At 42.0% G+C, this 17,932-nt stretch overlaps 1 protein-coding gene across 1 annotated transcript in view; it reads left to right on the top strand.

The window, feature by feature from the left end:
• LOC138301689 (lectin-like) overlaps window positions 1-13,443 on the top strand; it is a 161,948-nt gene extending 148,505 nt beyond the window's left edge. Inside the window, exon 5 of the mRNA XM_069242205.1 lies at window positions 12,962-13,443. Coding sequence (XP_069098306.1) covers window positions 12,962-13,041 — 80 coding nt within the window. The 3' untranslated portion in view covers window positions 13,042-13,443. The remainder of the gene's footprint in view (window positions 1-12,961) is intronic.
• The last annotated feature ends 4,489 nt before the right edge of the window (window positions 13,444-17,932 follow it).

Here is a 17,932-nt window from a genome sequence, read left to right as displayed (position 1 = left end):
TGGCAACTTCATTTCTGCTCTGTCCGTCTATAAAAACAATATTTAGGTCTCATCTGCGACAAAACATGTGCTGCATCTGCTGTCGCTTATGGGAAATATTGTATACTACAAGTAGCTTGCAGCCCCCCCATTGCTTTACATCTGTTTGCTTCATTGTATCTCCCATTTGATGCCTTCTAATTGGCCCGAGCATGTTGGGTTCACTTTCTCTTTTTCTAGTTGGAGCATGGACCATGTACTGATTGCTTCAGCTTGATTGCAGTCTTTTCACTAAATGCACTGTGATTGAGGAACTACTTTTATATTTCTTGTTGAACCACTTGAAATTTGTACCTATGTTTTAATATGCCACGGGCACTTCAAAGGGATCTATTTCAGCTGGCTGTATTAACTGAATTTATCTTAATAAAATGTATCTTTAAGCTTAACTGTATCCCTGTCCTTCTCCAGGCCTATTATTTCAGCAATATTATTTGTTCAGACATTTAAATGCCTCAAATACCTGTTTTATTAATTAATTTGCGTTGGTCTGTGTAGGAGGCTGGCCCGGCTCATAGTGGGTACCTTGTGGTACTTACACCCTGTGCCAGGACCAGTTATCATTTATTAGTAGAATAGAGGTGTTTCTAGCAGCTTAGGCTGATAGAAGGTAGCTATGGCAAAGCAGCTTAGGCTGAACTAGGAGACATGCAAATCTCCTACTATACCACTTATATCATATAGCACAATATCATAAGAAAACACGATACTCAGAGTTACTAAAAATAAAGGTACTTTATTTTAGCGACAATATGCCAAAAATATCTCAGAGGATACCCTCACTTAAGAGGTAAGTAATATACACAAATTAATTGTACACAAACCCAAAACAGGTAAGTAACAGTAAGAAAAGTAGTGCAAACAATGTAGAATCACAATAGGATGCAATAGGTAAACATAGGCCTAGGGGGCAACACAAACCCTATACTCCAAAAGTGGAATGTGAATGATGAATGGACCCCAGACCTATAGGATATTGTAGAGGGTCGCTGGGACTGTGAGAAAACAGTAAGGGTGTCCAAATTACCCCACTCCAAGACCCTAGAAAGTAGGAGTAAAGTTACCCTACTATCCCAGAAAGACACAATAGTCGTGATACGGGGATTCTGCAAGAACCACAAGCACCAGCAAAACACTGAAGACGGATTCCTGGACCTGAGGACCTGAAAAGGAAGGGGACCAAGTCCAAGAGTTGCAATAGTGTCCAGGGGGGGGCAGGAGCCCAGAAAACACCAGATGAAGGTGCAAAAGGGCTGCCTCTGGGTGGAAGAAGCCGAAGATTCTGCATCAACGAAAAGGGCTAGGAACTTCTCCTTTGGATGGAAGATGTCCCACGTTGTGCTGGATGTTGCAGAAGTCATTCCACGCAGAAATTCCACAAACAAGCCTTGCTATCTGCAATGGCCGCGGTAGAGGTTTTTGGGTGGAAGGACCAGGATGTCGCCCTTGGAGGAGGAGACGGGGGGTGCTTAGCAACTTAGACAGCCCCCGCAGAAGCAAGCAGCATCCGCAGAAGTACCAGAACAGGCACTTAGAAGATCTGTGAACACAGAGTCACAAAAGGAGGGTCCCATGACTTCAGAGTCCAACTCAGCGGGTTGACCACTGCAGGATGGAGTGCTAGGGACCGAGGCTAGGCTGTGCACAAAGGAATCCTTGGAGAGGTGCACAGAAGCCAGAGCAGCTGCAAATCACGCAGCACACAGGTTTGCTGTCTGGAGTGGGGAGGCAAGGACTTACCTCCACCAAATTTGGACAGAAGGGCCACTGGACTGTGGGAGACACTTGGACCCAGCTCCTGTGTTCAAGGGACCACGCTCATCAAGATGAGAGGGGACCCAGAGGACCGGTGATGCAGAGATTTGGTGCCTGCGTTGGCAGGGGGAAGATTCCGTCGACCCACTGGAGATTTCTTCTTGGCTTCCAGTGCAGGGTGAAGGCAGACAGCCCTCAGAGCATGCACCACCAGGAAACAGTCGAGAAAGCCGGCAGGATGAGGTGCTACAATGTTGCTGGTAGTCATCTTGCTAGTTTGTTGAGGTTTTGCAGGTGTCCTGGAGCAGTCAGTGGTCGATCCTTGGCAGAAGTCGAAGAGGGAAGTGCAGAGGAACTCTGGTGAGCTCTTGCATTCGTTATCTGAGGAATAGCCAAGAGGAGAGACCCTAAATAGCCAGAAAAGGAGGTTTGGCTACCAAGAAAGGAGGTTTGGCTACCAAGAGAGGTAAGAACCTATCAGGAGGGGTCTCTGACATCACCTGCTGGCACTGGCCACTCAGAGCAGTCCAGTGTGCCCCCAACACATCTGAATCCAAGATGACAGAGGTCTGGGACGCACTGGAGGAGCTCTGGGCACCACCCCTGCTGGGAGGTACTGGTCAGGGGAGTCGTCACTCCCCTTTCCTTTGTCCAGTTTCATGCCAGAGCAGGCCTGGGGGGTCCCTGAACCGGTGTAGACTGGCTTATGCAGAGATGGGCACCATCTCTGCCCATCAAAGCATTTCCAGAGGCTGGGGGAGGCTATTCCTCCCCAGCCCTTCACACCTATTTCCAAAGGGAGAGGGTGTAACACCCTCTCTCAGAGGAAATCCTTTGTTCTGCCTTCCTGGAACTGGGCTGCCCAGACCCTAGGAGGGGAGAATCCTGTCTGAGGGGTTGGCAGCAGCAGCAGCTGCAGTGGAAACCCCGGAAAGGCAGTTTGGCAGTACCCGGGTTCTGTTCTAGAGACCCTGGAGATCATGGAATTGCCCCCCCAATACCAAAATGGTATTGGGGTGACAATTCCATGATCTTATACATTTTACATGGCCATGTTCGGAGTTACCATTGTGAAGTTACACATAGGTAGTGACCTATCTGCAGTGCACGCGTGTAATGGTGTCCCCGCACTCTCTGCCCTGAACAATGTGGGGGCACCTTGGCTAGTGCCAGGGTGCCCACACACTAAGTAACTTGGCACTTAACCTTTACCAAGTGAGGGTTAGACATATAGGTGACTTATAAGTTACTTATGTGCACTGAAAAATGGCTGTGAAATAACATGACGTTATTTCACTCAGGCTGCAGTGGCAGTCCTGTGGCAGAATTGTGTGAGCTCCCTATAGGTGGCAAAAGAAATGCTGCAGCCCACAGGGATCTCCTGGAACCCCAATACCCTGGGTACCTAAGTACCATATACAAGGGAATTATATGGGTGTACCAGTGTGCCAATTAGAATTGAGCAGAGCCTCAGTGATACAGTTAGGCACCACACAGGGAACACATACAGGGCATACATTATGAGCACTGGGGTTCTGCCTGGCAGGATCCCAATGACACATGGGCAAAAATAAACATACATAACTACAGTGAAAATGGGGGTAACATGCCAGGCAAGATGGTACTTTCCCACACTCTGTGTGTGATCTGATGTTTTTTAAATTACGAAAGAGAGTGATTAGGATGTGAGAAAGTGCTGCTTTAAAATTAGTACCTGCTGCATTGGGTCCAAGTGGGGCCCGGCTAGTGTATGTTTCTTCTGTGCCTCCCTCCCTAAAAAGTACTCTGGGTATTGAGTAAGGGGCCAGGCTGGGTGGGGACTGGCCTCCAAGATTGAAGAAAGGCCAGTGAAACCATGCATGTTTCCCTCTGGTCCCAGAGTAGAATACAAACTGAGGAGAGGCAGAGGAGGAGCTGTGGGACGTGCCCTCCATGACCCTTGCTTGCAAGCCTGCAATGAAATCATCATCCTGGATGTGCAACTCCTGTATAAGTGTGCTGCACAGCTCAGAGACAGCTAGTTTCCCTGGAGGACCCTAAGCCGGTGCTGCTTTTTAACACACCTATGGCCTGGCCCGTGTATGCAGCATATCACCTTCCACCAGCTTCCAGAGCCCCCTCTCCCTATAGCATTTGTCATCCATGCATTGCTTTCTGCTGGCACAGAGCTGCAGGGCTGCCTTGACCTGATCCCCCTAAGTCCTACAGGAGCTGTCATTGTAGTATTTGCAGCACCCCCTTGTACACCTGCATGATATTGCTTGGAGCTCCAGTAACAAGGGCAGCTTTGGGCAGCGAAGGCACTGCAGCCGAACAAGGAATCTGCGGCCAGGCCCTTGGAAGTGTAGAACTGGTTAACAAATGCCCTCTCCTACTTTTCAATTAAGTCATGGACACATAAAATGAGAAAGGACCCCTTTCTCATAAGAGGTGGATGAGCCAATAAATTGAGCAGAGAGCCATAAAAATATATGCAGCAATATAAAAATATGATACTTTATGTCAAAAATGTGCATTTCCTAAACATGCTTAAAGGGTTTCACCTTTAAATTATCAGATTACATCTCTGCAGTGAGAGGAATTTGTTGAAACTTATGATTTTTAACTTCAAACTAGAAACATTAATGAGCCCCCACTTGTTCCCCACCGATGCAATGCCCTTAGTGTACACGAACCAGTGGGAAACTCTTAATGGATCCGGTGGGGAGGGAGCCAGTGTGGCAGCAACCTCACCGAATTCCTAATCAGGCCCTAAGAGTCAAGTCAGTTGTGATATGTGCCCTATATTGTTATAGATGGAGCAAAATGATGGCCTAATAAATTAAATCAAGCTCAAGAGGTTTTTGAACAGTTTGATGAAGTGGAGAAGCCGAGGTTCATCTCAGGCTTCATAGCTTTACAATGGGCTGTTTAAAAGCTAGATGGGAATATCTTTCTCTCATCTGTCTGTTTTACATTAATGCTTGATGATTTGCCTTTATTTCTCAATTTTGGAAAGCAGAAGAGATTCTCTTTACTCACTGGATTTTGAGGCATTTATTAAAACTTCAATGTAAACATTATTGCCCCATGGCCAGATGACAATGCTGTTAGTAAACACTAAGAGGTAAGTCAGTTGTCCTGATTGCTCTATCTTCTTGTTGTGTGTGGAGCAACATTATAGCCTACTCAATCAAACACAGTAGGTTTTTTATAACACGCATACTGAGATCCCATATTTTAAGGTGTTCTGATATGCGATAATAAAGAAAAATTTGGCACTGTGAAACAAAGTCTTTGTCTACAATCACAGAATTTGGTCAGGTGAAGACGCTAAGAATGACCTGTGTTTAGTAGTTTTACAATAGCCCCTAGATAGGAATTTATCTCACCAGTTTTTCATCAAAGGCTAATATGTTGGCTTTAATTCTTGGTGCCTGGCTCAAAGAAGGGGTGAAGGCAGAAGCTACAATAAAGATCATCTAGCACAAGTGTGGCTTCAACTTTTAGTGGCTCACCTATATCAGTTTTCTCACCAGTACAACCAGAAGCAGCAGGTAGTGTCACTGGTTGCCAAAGCCCACTCCCACCATGGCTTGCTCTGCTGTTTCTTTAAACTGGTGGTATCTTCGGAATACTTTGAAGCTATTATGTGATGCGCAGAGTGCTACAAGTATAGCAAAATACATTATTTGATATTAGCTCTATCCGGTGCATAATTTGTATATTAATAAGTGGTGGGTCCAATATTTTGCTCAGAAGCCCACAGCCAGCACTAAGGTTGGGGTGCTGAATAAGAAAGGCTATGTAGAGTTCTTTTCAACCCTTCTTTCTCCCTTTGATACTGTTCTTCCATCTTCCTCCTCATCCTACTTTTCCCCATTGTGTTTTTGTTTCTCTTGCCCTGAATCAAAATCTTTTGAGGAAAAAGAAGGGCCATCCCCACAAATGGTGCCGGTGGCCTCAACCTACAATCACTGAGTCAGATTAAGCACTGACCGGATCATGCCTGTCACTAGGTGAGGGAGATGTTACACAGGCATGATTCTGAGGTTGCCTGTCCCAATCTTGTTACTCCCAGTAAGGGTTTAGACCACATTTATTTCTTCTAATTGTATGATCACCAGGCTTTTAAAACTAGAACAGGCAGGATGTGTTAGCATATGAATATAACAATGAGTACTGAGAGCACAGGCACTATTGTGTTAAACAGCTCTAGGGGCATTAATATTGTTTTTTGCTAATGAAATACTAAAAAAAGTAATTGAAAAGGTTGGACACTGCTTTAAAATTTATCATTTCAGCACAGACATATGGGGTTGTCAGGGTTGTAAGGGAACCTGGTTTATGAAATCTGCTGAGCTTGGAATAGTATAATACCTGCACTGATTTTCTGTGTGCTCACATTTAGTCATTTTCGCCAGCGATCTAACACTCTGTAAACATAGCATGAAACAAAAACATAATTGCAATGACATAACTTGAAAAGCAAATCACAAATGTTTAGCAGGCTCAGTTTTCACCCTTTTATGCAGCAATGGTTCCAAAAGGCAGCATCTCTGCTTGTACCCGGTCCATATGTGACTAGGCGATCAACACCAGTTTTTGTCTTTTCATTCTGTGACTTTGAGCCCTCATTTTACAATATGATCAGCAAGACTGAAAGTACCAGAATGCCAAGAAAAAATCTAGTCTAGAGCAGCTAGTCATGCACACGCCTAGGAAAATTGGTAGGGCTGCAGTAGAGAGATACTCATCCTCTCACTTTGCTGAGTATGAAATCAGGCCTGATAGATGTGTGAGACACATCATTTTTGTGCTCTTCAGACCTTACAAAACCAACTCGTGAAAAATGTCAGGACACAAGGACAAATTAAAAAGGGGACTATTGCAGCAACTATGTGACATCTGGGCACCCTACATGATATCTCCATTTGCCGTAGTGTACAGCGAGGTCTGCTGAAACCCAGTTTTCTGCTCCTCCCTAGTGCACAACCATTTAATTTTAGTTAGCTGTTTTACATGGCTCTAACAGTAACTTCAGAGCGCTAGAAGATACAGTGAGCTAATAGTAATACCAAATCAAAGAGGTGTCTATGCAGTCATGGTGAGCAGAGGAAGCCTTGTGAATCATGTAGTATGTGCTGAGAGGCAATGCTGTCTCACTGATGATTCATAATGCAAACCAGGTGGCTGTTCACAGTCCATCAAATCATGACCCACAATTAAGAATCCATTCATTTAACATGCTTTCACCATGCACAATGAATTCAGAATTGTCTGCTGTTACCACATATTCATTTGTCCACGCATCCTTTCGGGCACTTGAAACAATACTTCAGATGATGTACTAATAATACAAATAGCAGTGGGTTAAACAAAACATGCACCTAACCCCTATCACCTGTTTTATATTTAAAAAAGTCACAAGTTGGATTTTTGCTTATGTATGCACACATCACAGCACCTGCTGCCAAAGTACAATCCTTGAAAAGGGAACTATAAAGTATATAATTTTCGATGGTGCTCCAATTTCAATAAATTTAAGAAAGTCCAATCAATCAATGTCATTTCATTTTTGTCTTCTCTTTATTCTTCTTTTCTTTCACAATTAAAGCATATTTATAACAACATCAGCCAACGCATTTCATCCTCAAAACAGGAGTTCTTCAGGACTGTAATACAAGAAATGTAGTACCCTTACCTTATGAACCCACATAGAAATCATACATTCAAACACAAACATAAAACAATTAATATTAACTTATCACATTTAACCAGTAACTTAACATACAGACAAGGGATACCCACAATATATACAATCAATATTGGAAATAAAAAATAAGCGACATACCTCAATAAAAATTCCACATACCTCTACCATATAAACATATATACACTCACCTTTTTGGTGACTATGCACAAATGAAATGGCACAGGCCGACTATGGAAAGGATAATATTGCATTGAACATAAATATGGCTAAAGCCATTAAAAACAATACTATTATTCGTGGTAACAGTTAGTTGGGAGTATTGCCGAGTTAAAAAAAAATATATAGATGTGTGTTTTATAAGACTTACTGGTTACTTCTTTGTTTACCTTCTTGTTACGTCTATAATGTTTTATTGTTGTAATAGTGTGTTTAGTGTGTATATATGTTTTATGGTAGAAGTATGTGGAATTTTTCTTAAAGTATGTCTCTTATTTTTGATTTCCAATATTGATTGTATATATTTGGAAACAGACAAAAAAATCATATATGGCCCTTAAACTTGAAAAAGGTGGTTTAGTCACCAGACTGAAACACAATATTGTAGAGGCGTCCTTTAAAGAATTGAGAAATACTCTCCTGTTTGGGCTTTAAGCAGTAAGAATAAGCTCTGGTCAATGGGCCCAAACTACAGTCCATGCAGTGTATGAGGATGGAAGCAGATTATTTGGAACATGGGAGCAAGTCACTTTCTCAGTGTATCTTTTCTCCTAAGTTGTGTAAATAGATCAAGATTGCAGTCCCATTTGGTGTGAATCTGGGGGCAAAATATTCCTAGATCACAGAAATTGCATCAGATGGTTATTTATATAGATTTAAATAGATAGAAAAAGGGGGGAGTAAATAGCTCTAACAAAAATGAAACATGTCAGGAGTTACATGTATTCATGTCTGGTTGTCTTGAAAGGTATTTTACCAATCCAAAGTGCAATACAGTGCCTGGTGTGATAAAAGGCATTTGCCATTTTTCAAATTGGCATGGGTAGCTCTGGCTATCCCTTCGCTTAAAGACTTTGCTGAAAAATGGCACAAGACTTTGGCACCTTTTACCTTATTGTGGATGGCACTATGCTAACCCTATAATTAAAAATGATGTTAAGAAACAGACATTCGAGATGAGCAGATTCAGAATGTTTGTGGTTTTGAAGGGTGCAAATCAAATCCCATTTAAATTTAAAGGAGCTGCTTTCCACCTAAACTTGGGAACTACCTAGAGTTCCCTGTTTCTTTTATTGCGCAGATCTGAGTAATATGGTCCAATACTGGTGGGGGGGGGGAGTTTGGTGACATTATAAACCTCAATGTTTAATGCCATCAGAACCCTGCAATAGTAAAAAAAGACTATTGGGGACATTATGACCCCGGCAGTCGGCGTTACTTACCACCACATCATAACATTGGCGGGTTGGCTTCAGCCAATGTACCACTCTGACCGCCATGGCGGTAGCAGCTGCCGCGCTGGAGATAACCATCGAACTATGACCCCGCGGATTATGACCCCGCTTACCACCATGGTTTTCGTGGCATTCGTAATGCCACGAAAACCATGGCGGTAGGCCCTATCAGTGACAGGGAATTCATTCCCTGTCACTGATAGAAAGCCCCCACCCCCAAACCTCTCCAAACACACCCTATTCCCAAACCAAACCTCTCCAAACACTCCAGAACCCCTCTACATCCACGCCCCCATTCAAATACACACACACGCAGACACACACTCATTCACACATACATACATGCATGCATTCATCCAATCACACACACATCCGCACACACTTCAAAACATACTTGAAGACATGCATTCCGAATTACATACATTCACGCACTCACACTTCCATACATTCACATATGCAGTCAACATTAAACACACACCGGCATTCACGCACGCAATCAACACTTAACACACACTCGCATTCACGCACACACTTACACACACATCCACAACCCCCCCACACACAACACCCCACAACCCCTCCCATGTCGGAGCCCCGACTTACCTAGATGTTATCCCTTATGTAGTTTGAAGAGTTGGTTTGAAAAACCTTTGTGATTCAAAGTGTATCTAACAACAGCCACTGATTAGAAAGGAAATGTTATGGTTTAGAGTTAATGAATTAAGAGCTAAAAAGGCAATTGGAAGGATCAGTGGAGTTTTTCAATTTAGAGGCTTCAGCATTTACAACGTAATTATACATTTACCATGCTTGCCACTTAATTTGCTGCATCATTTCACAATTTTCATATTTCACAAAAATGGTTTCTAGCCTAACGATCTTAAATAATACTACCAGAAACCAGCATAATTCCCCTTTTTTGCTACATAATTTAAATAACCTTGCCACATCATTCTAGTGGTCCTGACAATGATTTGTTTGGGGGCCACCATTATGATGAGCAGGTTGATATACATGAATATACAACTAGTGATAGATGGACAGACATACAGTTAGATATAGATACAGATGCCAACACAGAAAAGATATAGGGCCTGATTTGGATATTGGTGGATGATTTACTCTGTCACAACAATGACGTATATTCTGTTCACCAAAATCCAAATCCGACAGGATGTAATGGGATTTAGATTTCGGCAAACTGGATATCCATCACTGTTGTGATGAGTAACTTGTCTATCAATATCTAAATCAGGCCCTAAGAGAATGATAGAGATACAGACACATATCAACAAACAAAAAAAGGTAGTTATATTATAGATAGGCAGATAACTAGATGAAAATAGAAACAGTTGTCTCTTCCTGTTTCTTCCTCAATCCCTCCATTTTTAGCTCTCCCGACCTTCTTTCTTTATACCGTTGACTCTCCCTCTCTCACTTTCTGTCCTGCAGGTTCCATATTCTGTCTCTCTGCCTGTCACCTCTATCTCCTCCTGTCTTCCCCTGCTTCTCCTACCATTTCTCTCCTTAGCCATTGTCTCTGTTGCTGTCTTTATTGTCTGACTTTCTTTCTCTTGTCATCTCTCTCTAAACTTTTCTCTCTGTATGTCTATGTCTCTCACTGTCTTTCTAACCATTAGGTCTCCTGTATTTCTCTCTCTCTGTATCGTATTCTGACTCCACCTTAATCTGTCTTTCCCGATCAGCATCTCTGTCCACATGGCTTTTTCTGCCTCCTCGTTTCACTCTCGTGATTTCTTTCTAACACTTTTCTGTCTGTTTTTTTTACTCTACTGTTCCATGTCTCTTCTGCTGTATCTCTCGGTCTGATCATCTTTTTGCCTTTCCTTTTTTTCTTTCTCTACCATCTTTCCCTACCTCTTCATCTTTCTGTCTCTCTCTCTCTCTCTAGTTATATATTTTTCTCTCACTCTCCTAGTCTCTACTTTTCATCCCTCCCTGTCTTTATCTGACTTTGCCTCTCCCTATTGTTCTTTTTTCTCTTGTTTTTTATCCCTACCCTTAACCCTTCACTCACTGTTGCTTCCGCTCTATCTCTTCCATTGTTCCCTGTCTTTCTCTATCTCCTTCTCCTCTGTCATTTTTAATGTTGTGGATAGGTGCCTTTTACAGTCTGGCAAGTAGCTGGACAACATGGACGCATATCTATTTGATCTCTAAGAAGCACTAGTAGATGTGATTCCTGGCTCTCTTGCAGGCCTACAGAAATTATGATATGCACAACAGAATTACTATATTTTTGATGTACAACAGTGGCAAGGTTTTGTTTTTTAAAAATTGTATTTGAAATTGGTGCATCATTATACATTAAAAAAGAACGTAAGAATGAAAAGAACAATAGTTACATAATTTCTGTTTATGCGTGCAATCTAGGGATTCATGTGTGTTGTGCTGAACAGGTTCAACATCGTCATTGAGGACAGAAAATAATAGCAGTCAGTCTATTTTAAATGCTAGCAGAAAAAACACCTAATGTAGCCAATAATGTATTTTCTTTCCTTTATTTAAACAGGTATAATTTGAGACCCCTTGAGACTACTACAAAATATAGGTCATTAGTATATGTCCCGGACAGAGGCAACACAGTCTTTCATCCTTCTGAGGATGATAATTTGAGTATGGTTTAACCTTCAATTTGAAACTGCAAAATAGGTAAATACCTACAAATATGCTAACAGAATAAAACAACTACAGACATCCAGGCACACACAGACCAAAATGCCTACAAAAACACATGCACAAGGACCAGGCACACATTTATCCATGGCCACAGACCAATAGTCTCTCAATAACACAGGCCACCTGCCACTCAGTCACTGATACACATGAACCAAGAGTAATACTGTATGATATACTGGTGGCTTATTTAGCACTTCAGGAGGGCTGTATAATGTGCCAGACCTCACATGTGAGAGGACTGAGGGAATGAGGGAGAGAGGGGGGGTGAGGAATCAGTCTTATAAACAGCACATCTGTACTCAAATTGGAGTAGTAGGTGTTAAGAGTTTGCTTGTCATGGAAAGCAAAACAGCAAAATATGCTACACTATAAGAAAAACGAGAGTAAAGTAGGCAGAAGGTATAAATAAACGGAGAGGAAACAAACAATGTGCGGTATAAGGTCCCTAACAAATGCTTAGGAATGGTAAACATTTAAAGAGATGCAGCGATAGCTATGCATGATGACCACTAACTAGAACACAAATAAGTGCAAACACAATTTGCATCTACAGGTTCATTTAACACCAATAAATATAGTCAGAGAACAGGCTATTTATTTTTACTTTTAGTTTTGAGAAAAATCCTCAAATCAAAGTTTAATTTTGTCAATCAGGCCCTTAGACTTCAGGTCTAAACTTAGGCTTCAGGTCTAAGTTTAGACTTCAGTATTACGTTTGCCTTTGGGAATTGTCCATTAGACTTCAGGTCTAAGTTCACATTTGTGAATTGTGCACTTGGGGCATTATTTATGAAACGTTAGTGCCTCCTTTACGTCATTTTTTGACGCAAAAGCGTCATAAACTTATATTACTATATTTTGTAAGTTTGCGCCGCTTTTGCGTCAAATAATTATGTAAAGGCGGCACTTTCACTTCATAAGTCAGGCCCTTGATGTCTAGCTCTATATTTATAATGGAATCATAATGGTTTCATGTTTATCTGCACAATTTTGTAGACTCAGGGGTTAATATGAAACTATATATTTGAATTGTCCCACAAACTGTAAAAGAAATATTCAGCCCTCAAACTGATAACTGCCCTGACATTGCTAGAGGTAATATATCACCGGAAATAAATGGTAAAGTTTTATGGTAGTAAGATTATTTTATATCTGCAATCCCTAGGTGGTAACTATCGATCCAACTGACATGTCCAGTGTTTTTTTTAAAGTTCTTTGGAGATATATAGTTCGTGTTCATGTTAACCGTCAACACCAATGCTGAAATCACAAAAAGTCTGTAAAACAATGACCAATAAAACATACTGTACTTTTTTCACAGCTCCTGGTCTTTGGAATGATGAACACTGTGATCAAAAGTTTCCATTTATCTGCAAATATACCACACCTTGCCGTTATTGATGGAAATCTGTCCTGGAGGATCATTACCACAACGTCCAGAAGGAGCTGTACAGGCTTTACAATAAGTGATCTATTGTAATGTAATGAAACAAATTATCCACTGATGAGAAGAGACAAGTACATCTGTGGCTTTAGTGTGCCACCTTAAAGCACTGAAGACTTGTGTTCTATTTCCCTATATTATCAACCTTTCTCTGCATGGACTGTTATACTTAATGTTCAGCTACTTGAATCTGATGTGAACAATGAAGCTCCTTTATAGCTAAACATAAATTGATTGTCTACTGCCTTCATTACAAATATGATGACGTTACATTCGAAATCACAAGTCACTGCTGTAATAAAATACAAGGGCACCCCTTTGCAATGAAAATCTCAACCTATAATGCTCCTTGCAATGAGCCTTGATTTAAGACATTGATTAATTGAGTAATCATTTTAAGTGTTAAGAAGTAGACGTATTTTAATCAAAACTGCAGTTTTTACTAATTCAATACTTGTATGCCATATTGTTAAAATAGAACATATAAACAATAAAGACTTTGAAAAATCATAGAAGCATGCTTCCCCAATCATATCAACGTTATTCTCTTTACAATTAATAAATCAATTAATTTTGTTTGAATGAAGATAACAGTAGAGCACCCACTGTAACAAGATGCCATTGTCTGCCTGCAACTAAACTCCTCTCACAAGGAGATATGGGCACATTTGCAATTTCAGGGAGTGGCTAACAGAAGATAATTAGTAGAGTTGATTTGAGAGACCTGACAGGACAGTGCATCTATAGACATCGGAGGCCTAGCCTCGGGTGAAGTAGCACTTTATGTAATCTTGTTTTTGTGCGAAAGTAGTGGTCTTTAAAATGTGATGCACGCTCACCAGGGGTCCCAGTTAAAAACTTTGGATAGGCCTTTACAATACACCCAGGATTAACTAAAAAAAAACCCTGTCCACTCTTTGATTGCTCAACATCAATGGGTTTTAAAGGTGATAACGCGTCCTTTCATGTTAATTTATTACACATTAGGACTCGTTTTAGGCCAATGAATCTTGTGACCCAGTGGAGAGACACCGTACGACGAGATAACTAATCAATATGTCAAGTAATATATCAATAATGTCATCAATCTTTATCACCACAATACACTTTACTTTGGTTAAAGACATTAATCAAATTGTCGACGCAACCATGACCTTTCAGCCATGAATAACCACACCTTTAACAGAATTTTATGTATTTTATTCCCTATTGGTTACAATCTACAAGCAAAAGAGTTAATCTCAACACAAAGAAGCATAACAGCATAGTCACAATATGGCAGCTGTGATAAGATTTAATTAATGCAAGAATCACAAACATCAATACATAACACAGCGTAAACAGATCAGAATACAGCAAAGGTCATATATGTGTCAGTTCAGCATAGCATAACATCAGTCTTTTGTCTATCTGCGTCAATCGAAGTGAACTCCTATCCTAACCACTAATTAGCATCAGCATGTTGGGCTTCATGCAAAAGAATTTAGAACACCAATTTGGAAAACTTCTAGCTATGGTCTCTATCAAAATGAGCAGTTGGTACCTAGAAAGGAAAAGCAAACAGACAAATTACAAATTGCATTGTCATAATAGGTCAGCACACAGGATCAGTCTTCGTCTTCAGGACATCAGTCAAAACGCCATCAGTCTAAACTCGACTAAAGGAACAGGGGGAACTTCCCTCGTAATGTTGCGCCGCGTGGTGCGGCGCGAGCCGAGCATTCGGCTCGCGCCGCGCAGCGCGTTCTCAGGACGCGGCGCGCCCCGAGTCTTCTTTGTACAGCGCGAGGCCCCAGATATTATTTTGGGCCTCGCTCTGCCTTCTGTGGTGTCCCTGTTCTCCCCTGACCCCTCCTTACCTGTTTCTTTTTCTTTCTTCTTCTACTTTTTCTTCTTTACCTTTTCGAGGCATTTTTTGTCCTTTCTTTATGTCTTTCCCCCTTCCCATGTTACCTTTTTCTTCCCAGCATTCCTTGGCCCCTATTTTCTATGGTTCCTGTTCTATTCTATCCTATGTACTTTTTCCCTATCTAAAATGGTGTATTTTTACTTCCTGTTGGTCACTTCCTGTTTCTTGGTATATAAGGGCTCTGTTTTCTCCCTTTCCTTGAGCTGCATCACTTTCTGCTCAGATTGTGTCTTCGCTCCTGATTCTTAGCCTTCGGTTCTGAATCTTTTCAATTTTGCATTTACCTGCATTTTGTTCCTGTTTGATTCCTGGTTTTGTTTTCGTTTCAGGAATCCATTTTTTGGAGGTTTTTTCCCCTTTATTGGGGTTTTTTCCCTCTGGCACTAATTCTAAAGGGCACGGTCTGTTCTTGGCGTTTCCACTGCCTGCAGCACCGTGGCTACTAGAAAGAGTCGCCCCTTTCTGGGCCAAAGCCGAACCCTCAAGACCTACGCCACTAGATCTGCGGTTTCCAGGCGCCAGCAGCACGTGAGTCGTGACAGAATGCAGCGCCAAACCATTCCGACATCTTCTGATACTATGGATGACACAGTGGCGGCGGCTGCAGATCCTGATTCATCTTTTTTGACTACTATTCAACAACAAGCTCAGGAATTGCAACAATTGCGCAACGAGAATGCGGTCTTACGACAGGCTTTGGCCCTCCGCAGTGGCGATGTTCCGACTATCTCCGCCTCAACGCCTCGCTTCTCTGGTGAACCAACTAAACTGCGTGAATTCCTGCATGCATTAACGGTTTACTTCGCCTTCAGACCTAGCCAATTCTCTCATGACAGGACAAAGGTGGGATATCTTATTAGTGCATTATCCGGTCCTGCCTTGGCCTGGGCAACCCCGATGGTGTCATCCAACGATCCAGTATTGTCGGACTATTCTGCCTTCGTGACCCGCTTCAAACAAATGTTTAGTCGCCCAGGATTGGAAGCCTCGGCAGAGGAAGCATTATGTGATATCCAGCAAGGTTCCCAGGATGTCCTCCGATATATTACACGTTTCCGTCAATTAGCGGCAGAGACCACTTGGGTGGAGCGTACCCTGGTAACTTTGTTTCGCAGAGGACTTAAGGAAGAAATTAAGGATGAATTAGTACATTCCACCAGAGTTGAAGATCTTCGTGGCCTCATGGATCAAGCACTTTCCATCGAGTATCGTCTTCAAGAACGACGAATGGAGAAGAGAAGGAGTAGAGGAGCGTCTCAGCCAAGCTCTTCACGGATGTATCCACCTCATCCTGAGGAATCTCGTCCTCCTGCTAAAGATATAGAAGGGGAACCCATGCAAGTGGATACTGCTCGAGGGCCACTCTCTGCTAGTGAGAAGGAAGACAGACGGAAGAAGGGATTGTGCCTCTACTGTGGTTCTGCTGGTCACCTGCTTCGTACATGTCCTGTACGTCCACCTAGACCCTTGGGAAACGCCACCTCCCGTCCTCTGTAAGAAGGGAGGGGACGGGATCATCGGCTATACCTTCTATCAGCTCATTCAACGACAATACAACTTACTTGTTCGTGTTACCAGTCATATTACAACTACCTGATGGCCGCCAAGAAAGAACTATGGCATTATTGGATTGTGGTGCTAGTGGTATATACATGGATAAGACATGGGCCATTCATCTGCAAATTCCCACTCAACCCAAAGACATTCCTGAACAAGTACACACCGTGGATGGATCTTTAATATCCTCAGGTCCAGTCGATACTACGACCTTGATGTTAAATTTACAGTTTGGTAATCATCAAGAACACCTCTCTTTTGATCTCATTTCATCTCCCAACCATACCATTATTCTCGGAATTCCATGGTTTACTAGACATAACCCATATGTGAACTGGGTAACCCGGACAATTTCTTTATCCTCACAGTTTTGTCAAGAAAATTGCTTTGCTTCCGATAAATATTGGTCACCAAACAGATTAACACCTATGAAGAGTGCTACGGAGTATTCCATCAACACTGTCCAAGGGGTTCCTGAACATTATTTAGAGTTCCAAGACGTGTTTCAAAAACCATCCAGACCTGTATTACCTCCACATCGAGAGTACGATTGTGCTATTCCTTTGGAACCTGGAACAGTCGTTCCCTTTGGGAGGATGTATTCTCTCACGGAACCTGAAAAGGAAGTTCTTAAGGAGTATCTGGAGGAAAATGTACAGGGTGGTCTCATTGTTCCATCATCTTCTCCAGCAGGGGCTCCTCTCTTTTTTGTACCTAAGAAGACCAAAGATCTTCGTCCTTGCATAGACTTTCGAGGCCTAAACAAGATAACTATAAAGGATCGTTATCCTTTGCCCCTCATTAAGGATATTTTAGAGGCAGTCAGAGGGGCTCAACGTTTTACCAAGTTGGATCTTCGGGGAGCTTACCACCTTTTACGTATAAAAGAAGGAGACGAGTGGAAAACAGCATTCAGGACACCGTTCGGTCATTTTGAATATAAAGTCATGCCCTTTGGTCTTACGAACACTCCTGCTATATTTCAAAGGTTTATGGACTCAATATTTTCCGATCTCTTGAACCAGACACTCGTAATCTACTTGGACGACATCCTTATTTTTTCCAGACACCCCGAACTCCATTCTTCTCATGTGAAACAAGTCCTTCACAGACTCCGAGCACATCAACTATTCTGTAAACCCGAAAAGTGTGAGTTCGATAAGACGGAAGTCAAATATCTGGGTTATCATTTAAGTTCCACCGGCATAGCTATGGACCTAGAAAAGGTACAAGCAATTCTAGAGTGGCCTTCTCCCTCTTCTATCAAAGAAACACAATGTTTCCTAGGATTAGCAAATTTTTACCGACAGTTCATTCAAGACTTTGCTAAACAGACCAGCCATATAACCCATACCTTAAAGAAGGAAAATCTAAAACAGGGG

Source organism: Pleurodeles waltl, chromosome 6, assembly GCF_031143425.1.
Source record: "Pleurodeles waltl isolate 20211129_DDA chromosome 6, aPleWal1.hap1.20221129, whole genome shotgun sequence".
Classification (NCBI taxonomy): Eukaryota; Metazoa; Chordata; class Amphibia; order Caudata; family Salamandridae; genus Pleurodeles; species Pleurodeles waltl.
The sequence above is the reverse complement of the archived record's forward strand: the minus strand, read 5'-3'. Positions and strand labels throughout refer to the sequence as shown.